Source organism: Clinocottus analis, unplaced genomic scaffold (genome assembly GCF_023055335.1).
Source record: "Clinocottus analis isolate CAN_PGR_092001 unplaced genomic scaffold, fCliAna1.0.p SCAF_19, whole genome shotgun sequence".
NCBI classification, from domain to species: Eukaryota; Metazoa; Chordata; class Actinopteri; order Perciformes; family Cottidae; genus Clinocottus; species Clinocottus analis.
The window spans coordinates 14,820,078-14,827,877 of NW_027175920.1; the positions used below are offsets into that span (position 1 = coordinate 14,820,078).

At 43.7% G+C, this 7,800-nt stretch overlaps 1 protein-coding gene across 1 annotated transcript; it reads right to left on the bottom strand.

Annotated features, from left to right (window-relative positions):
* Positions 1-4,742: 4,742 nt before the first annotated feature.
* On the bottom strand, positions 4,743-7,438 carry egr2b (early growth response 2b). Its single transcript, XM_068583500.1, has 2 exons — positions 7,096-7,438; positions 4,743-6,597 (listed from the first exon to the last, which is right to left on the bottom strand). The coding sequence occupies exons 1-2, from the start codon at positions 7,256-7,258 to the stop codon at positions 5,426-5,428; spliced, it is 1,335 nt and encodes a 444-aa protein (XP_068439601.1). The 5' UTR covers positions 7,259-7,438; the 3' UTR covers positions 4,743-5,425.
* Positions 7,439-7,800: the final 362 nt, after the last annotated feature.

Genomic DNA, 7,800 nt, shown 5'->3' on the forward strand with positions numbered 1-7,800 from the left:
AGAAATGAAACTCAGCCAAACGTAATGCTGATGTTTTACTTGTTGCACAAGGCGATAATGTGTTCCATTACTTCAATGAACAAAATGTGAGTGTTTTATGCATTCGTATTTATGCACATGAACAATTTACTAAACACTAACTGATTATAATACATGATTTTATTTCAATTATCCATGCATTATATTATAATTATAAACGTATGACTGCAGACCTGTGCATGGATCCAACTCCATCATTAAGTTTGCAGACGACACCACGGTGATTGGTCTCATTACTAAAAACGACGAGACAGCCTACAGGGAAGAGGTACAGCACCTGGCCACATGGTGCGCCAAAAATATCCTGCTCCTAAACACCAGCAAACCAAGGAGCTCATCGTGGACTTCAGGAAGGAGAAAAGAAGCATGCATGCGCCCATTCGCATCAATGCGATGGACGTTGAGCGTGTCTCTAGCTTCAAGTTCCTGGGGACCCACATCTCAGAAGACCTGTCCTGGACCACCAACACCTCCAGCCTTGTCAGGAAAGCGAACCAGCGCCTCTTTTTTCTCAGGACACTGAGGAAAAAACATTTTTCCTTAGCAATACTGTTGAAATGTACCACTGCGTGATGGAGAGCATCCTAACCAACTGTGTCACAGTCTGGTATGGGAGCTGCTCTGTCGCGGTGCGCAAGGGACTGTAGCGGCTGGTGAAGACTGTCAACGCATCATAGGAACTCCACTTCCAGCCATCGAGGAAGTCCAGAGAAAACCCTGTCTGCGTCGAGCTCGCAGCATTCTCAAAGACGCCTCCCACCCCACACACGGACTGTTCTCCCTCCTGTCCTCAGGCAGACGCTTCAGGTGTCTCCAGACAAGGACCAGCAGACTAAGGAACAGTTTTTTCCCCAGAGCTGTGTCCTTATTGAACTCTGCCCCATGCTGACACCCACCCACGCCCCAAACATCACCACCCTCAAACCCCTCAACTCGTCTCACCCCCTGTACTCTAACACTTCGACCAAAGACTGTACACCTGCACTCTAACACTTCGGAGTTTCATGATTATAACTGTTGGCAGCCGGGAGTCCGTGCATGCAACAGGTTGGTAGGATGAGGGTCAATGTTAAACTGTTGCAATGTAAAAGGAGGTGTTTCTGTCATATTTAAGTCTTGGGTGAAAGAAAGTAAAATGAGTCATAAAACATGGAGTGAAATCGTTGCATCTGTAAGAGAAGAGACTGAGGGAGATTTTAACAGCCAGCAGGACAATGACCCTCAAACAAAGTCCGGTCCAGACAGAGAGAGCTTCAAGAAAAGCAGAGCAGAAAGGTCAACGTCCGGCCAGGCCAAGTCTACTCCCACAATCTTACACAATAGAGGGACTTGTGGCAGTGCTTGAACACCATTGTTACATTTGTACGTTTAATCTCACTGTAAAGTGGAATATTTAAACAAATATCTACATCTGCTGGAAAAGCTTCCACTGAAATAATTGTTCTTCTTTCTAGATTCTTTGTGTCACATTGCTTTACTCATTTTACGCTGTCTTTCAAGTAAAATATAATTTATTCTTGTGCTTATATCCACGACTGCATGTCCACACATATGCATGCTCATGGCACTCAGACAGGACCTGCATGCAAAGGACATAGTGACACAGACACAGTCTGGTCAGCGCGGCTCATATTAAATGCAATTATCCTCAATTTACAGTGTAAAGTCTATCAGTGTATCAGCATGGGGAATACTTGCGGTGCAGCTCAAACAAGAAAAACCTTTCATTGGTCGCCAGCAGATTGCAGATATGTGTTTTTTCCCCTGACCGTATCCTCCTCTCTGAATGTAACGGTCACATTTATTGGGTAATGTTCCGTGATGTCTGAACATCAGGCAACAACAGCATGAGCATCAACATGATAATGTGAGCGGTGCATGTGTAGAGTAGTGCACACTGACCATCGTACACAAAAACACAACTCGGCCTCCAGGACTCACAGGCCTCCAGTTAGCATTCATAACCAGCATATCATTCCATAAACACACTGTACTGTGTCATGTAAGCAGTGTTTTTTTGTGTATTTATGTTTCCAGATAATTTATTCAGATATAGCAAAAATATATATTTCACATTTGTCATGGTTACCTTCTTCTGTTCTGTATTCTGTAATTTGACGCATCTTTTCTTCTTAATATCAGGCGACTGTGGCTCAGTGGTTAGCATGTCAGTCGCTTTGGATAAAAAAAAGTGTCAGCTAAATGTAATATATAAATGTAATATATTTGTTATGGTATTTTTTCATTTATCTTTCATATATGACTAAAATATTTTGTATGGAATGTATTTGTTTGTTTTGCTATTGTGTTTCTATATTCTGCAAATGTGTTTCCTGTACATGATTTTATTGCATTTTGTTTATTTTGTATTCTATTCTATATTTATTTTTCTTGTGGGTCCTACGCATTTTTGACGCATTTTTTGTTCTACATTTATGTTCCTTGATTTTTGCAATACTTGCTTTTATTAGAAAGCCTTATTTCTCTTTCTATGTTTATATCATGCACAGATACACAAATGTGAAAAAACCTACCCTGCAGTAAAAGTGAGTTTTAAGCCAGATGTTTTGTTTCCTGCGCTAATGTTCATATGGAGGAGCAGAGCGTTAGCGGCCTGTCAGAGAGAGGGGGTGTAGCACAGGGGTCCCTTTGTGCGGCTCCTGATGCTCTACAGTACTGCGCTCTTGTTCTTGTGGTCAAAGCCGACATCAGAAGAATAAAGATGTCACAGATTACACAGGCTTCAAGAGCTTCCTAAAGCAAAAGTCTGACTTGTGCTCATTGGCCATCTTCCCCGGAATCAATCCAGAAGATTGATATCCCTTTAATCTGTGTGTCCCGTGCAGAGTCAGGCCTGAGATGTCTGTTAGAAAACGCCTTCCATCCCCTTAAAGCTGCTTCATTCACCTTCTGGACACTTTAATGGATGTTTAAAGGAACTACAGAACGTAATCTATCCACACATATGTCAATGCTATGCGTATTAGGGTAGACCCATACGGGTATAAATAATATACATCATCATGTCACTGACATAAAGACATGATCATTGCATGACAAAAGCACTGTTTTGCCCAAAGTGTCACCTCTTAAAATGCAACATCTACGTCATAGACTTTCGGCCAGCTCCTATATTTGTCTGTCTCGTCTTTTTCCTCTATTATTGTTGACGTCCCGTGGTTCTAGAACATCTTTAAAGGTGTTGTGAGTTTAAGGCCTGACAATCGTTTGTTTGTGTCTCGGCAAGAGTCCTTTACGATTGTATCGGGATACAGGGGTTACCATTCAGAATACTGTAAGCAAGGCCATATATTGAGATTTAAAAAAATTCTAATTTAAGGTAAACTCTTATGGAATAAAGAACATGAAATCTGAATTTTAAAAAGTTTACTTTTTGTCTGCAGTCTGAACAGCAAGACATCTAAGTCCCTGTAAGGTCACTGCACTACTAAGAGGTCGCACACACTTTACAAATCAAATGTTGGCTGAATTAATCTTTGCATCTAATCATCAATTTAATTCTGTATCGTGTTTTTGAAAATCAACACAGTATCACATAATATAATATCACGATTTTCTTACACGCCAAACAATGACCAGATTTTTCTGCTCTGGTTGTTGCTTTGTTCACATGAAGTAAATCATTCTAATACTAAAGTTTACTCTCCAGCTTCAGTATTATCTTGGTTCCACTGCACTATAACTAAAGTACCACATCCTGGTGTTTATGGTTATAAAGACATTTAGCAAAGGAAATGGAAACAGGTGACCACAGCTGCCCACTCCAGAGAGGTGTTGAGTCACAACAACTGACACTGACAGACACAACATCACAACTTTAAACACACACACACACACACACACACACACACACACACACACACACACACACACACACACACACACACACACACACACACACACACACAAATCAGCTGGTGAAAGTTTGAGTGATGAACAGCTTGTTCTTTTTTTTTAATTTCATGAAGTAAATTTAAATATTTATAATTCACAGTGTTCCTAAACACTGAAGTCACTGTCTCTGTATTTTATTCTAGGATGTTTTAGCGATATATTTTTTCTTTATGTAATACTTTTGCAGGCTGATTTCAGTATTTTACACCAACAATATATTTAATGTAAAGGATAAAAAAATAGATTAACAAATAAATGTAAATACATCAAATACAGCACTAGATTAACTGTTTACTAAATAAATGCATCGGTTCTGCCTGAATATTGAAATGCCATCCATCTGTATTATTATATATTACACATGTATTCGCTCTGCTTTTAAAACAAAAAAAACAAAAACGGATCACATTGTGCAATTGTATTTTAAGTAGTTTGGCTTGACAGTTTGTAAAAACTATTTGTCATTTTCACGTTGACAAAGTGCTCATATCGTCACCTGTTTACAACCTAAAGTGGTTGCTAAATAAAAGAGCGAGTGGGTGAAGACTGAGTCAGAAAGCCGCGCGTGACGCACGGCGGGGTTTACCCCATGATATTCCATCATCAAAAGATTTGCAAGTGCTTTCTTTTTAAATATACATATAGAAATACAAAACATTATATTCGCCCCTTTCAACAAGCGGATACATTTGCGTTCCTTGAATGCATCTCGGGCTGACTCCTCGTTGTGCTCCAGTTAGTCACGAGTAATGAAGAAAATAGATGCCAGCTGTGTTTATCATCCACATATATTTAATAAGTCTCCAAAGACACACCACAACAAAAAATGTGTATGAGTTCAACATATTTACACCCCAACATTGTTTTACACGTGAACCACAACTGCTGGACACTTGAAGTTACACGAGACGAAATGTGTACAAAAATAGAATGTTTTCCAACTTTACATATTAAAGGACAAATATACATTGCATTAGAAGCGTCCTTGAACCGGTCAGTGTACAAAAAGACACACAGCAAGGCACTAAAGGAGACACATAGTCATTAACAAGCATGTTAGAATGAACAATTTGTCAATCCAATAACTTAGAATAGTCCCTTGCTTCAAAGCGTTATTGCAGTTATTTCACATTGAAACGCGCAGCCTGTTGCGCGCTCATGTGTTTGGCGATATTTAATCAAACAATCCACTTTATATTACAACCGCCTCGTATATTCTTATGAATTAATGGCTATGTTTGCTTTTCTATTCAGTAGACTGTACAGGCAAAGTGCATTCATGTCAGTCTCTCCGTCGGTTCTGGATCAGGGACGGGTAGATGCGCGTAATTGCGCACGACCGCAAAGAAGTTCTTGCTCGGCCCCTTCTAGGTGTATGGGCTGCAATCTCACATCCGTTTTAGAATCATTATTTAATAATTATTTTTCTTTTCAGAGGTTAGTGTGCGTTAACAGCGTTTTCCAGGGGAAACTAAGAACAAATCCCGCTCGTTGAGCTAATGGCGCCCGACGGCCGCTCCACCCCGGAGCTGTTGGACGAGGAAGAGGACGAGGAGGACACGGTGGATGACTTCCTCTCCTTCTGCCGCAGGTGGATCTTAGTGTGTCTCTTCCTCTCATCGCTGCGGGCGAATTTGCGACCGCAGAAGTCGCACGCAAAGGGCTTTTCTCCCGTGTGCGTGCGGATGTGCGTGGTGAGGTGGTCGCTGCGACTGAAATTGCGCATGCAGATTCGGCACTGGAACGGCTTGTGTCCAGTGTGGATGCGGATGTGTCGGGTCAGTTCGTCAGAGCGGGAGAACCGCCGGTCGCAGCCGTCCGCGGGACAGGGGTACGGCCGCTCGTGGATGGGCGTCTTGCTGGGTCTGTTCGGGTACTTTCTGGGTCGCAGAATCGGCCTCAGGGGCAGGTTCTGAGGGCTGTAGGCGGAGGGGAGCCTCGGCGGCCCTCCCTCGGAGCCGCCACTGCCCGGACCCAGCGTAAAGTTCCTGATAGTGTTCAGCGGGGTCAGGGGTGGAGGGACGCGAAATGGATCGAGTGGACATGGACCGAACGGTTTCCGGTCTTGGATCCCGCTTGTGTGCATGTCCCTCTGGCATGCGGGCTGGAAGAAGCCCGAGTAGTCGGGGATGATGGGGAAGAGCCCCGGCGCCTCCACGCTGCCTGGCTGCTTGGGCGAAGAGTAGGAGGGCGGAGGGTAAGAGGCGATGGAGCAGGTAGAGGTGGACAGAAACGCAGAGGGGTCCTGGTACATCTCCCCGCAGCCGGAAGAGGAGTACGGAGGCGGAGGGGAGTACAGGTGATGGTGGTGCTCCATCTCTGCCTGGTTCTGAGCCGCCATGGTGCAACTCAAATTTCCGCTGGAGTGAAAGTGATTGGGAGATCCAGAGGAAGCTGGAGAGGAGGACGCCGAAGAGGAGGGAGGAGGAGGAGGCGGCGGTTGGGCCACGTTGAAGATGCCCGAGACGATGTTGATCACTCCCTCGGGGTTCCAGTTACCTGGATACTGGGAGTCGATGGAGAACTTCCCCATGTAGGTAAAAGTCTGGTTGCGGTGGGCTGCGGCCTGAGAGAAGCCACTGGAGTAGGGGGAGAGGTCCAGAGAGCGCTTATCGACGCCCATGTCTGCGCCCATCAAGCCGTCTACGGACCAAACGCAAGAACGGCTCATTAGGAAGGCAACAAACCAGGTCACTACACACACACACATACATACATACATACATACATACATACATACATACATACATACATACATACATACATACATACATATATACATACATACATATGTGTGTATATATATATATATATATATATATATATATATATATATATATATATATATATATATATATATATATATATATATATATATATATATGTACTATACTATACTAGCAAGTTCACAGACATGAAAGTGCTTCATGTGAGGATGAAAGCTGGTGCGTCTCGTTTCAATCACGCACGGGCTCTGGTCCCACCATGCAATTATACTTTAAACATGTTAGCGAACTTAAAAAAAAAAGTATATTATTACAGACATTCTTTTCTCATCATTTTCTGAAGCATATATACACCCTTTCATAGAATAGACCAATTGGCCATTTGTCTCCAAAATACTCCACAGCGTCCTCTCACCTGCCACATTGATCTGGTCGTAATGAGCTCCCAGGTCGCTGTTGGGGAATATCGCCACGGAGGTCGCCAAGCTGGAGCCGAGGTCCTCCACCGAGTACCCGCTCTCGGGATGCACGAACCCTCCGAGATTCAGCGGCACTTTCTCCAGAGTTTTAGCCGTCATTGTGGAGAGAGAGAAAAAAAGTACCGCGTCTGAAGCTTTCTCTCTCTTACTGTTACTTTCCTGAAAGCTACTTTAATAACACACCAGTGAGGCAGCGGGTCACTGCATGTCTGTGTCTGTCACCGGGTGAGAGGATGAGCTCCGCGGGTTTCTGGCGCGCTTCATACGCTCTGGGTGATAAAAGTCAACACCGTGTAAAGTGACTCGTTTTTTGGGAACGGGGGCCCTCGTTCTAGTATGTTTATATGGGGAACCTTTTGAATGCGGGCTGCTACGTCATTACCCAAATATGGAGTGGGAGGGGTGGAGAGAGAGGCGCTGCCGACGCCGGTTGGCCGGCTGCCTCCGTGACGATTTCAAAGGGAATCACTTGTCAATGGAGAGCCGGCTCCAGGAGATAACCCAACTCTTTCCACTGGCCGCCAAACACAGATAAACGGCCATAAAACAACACTGCGACAGAGAATATAACACGGCTCTCATACTTTGAATTATTTCTTCTTTACCTTGACACGCATTCTGATGTGTAGTTCATCGAATCT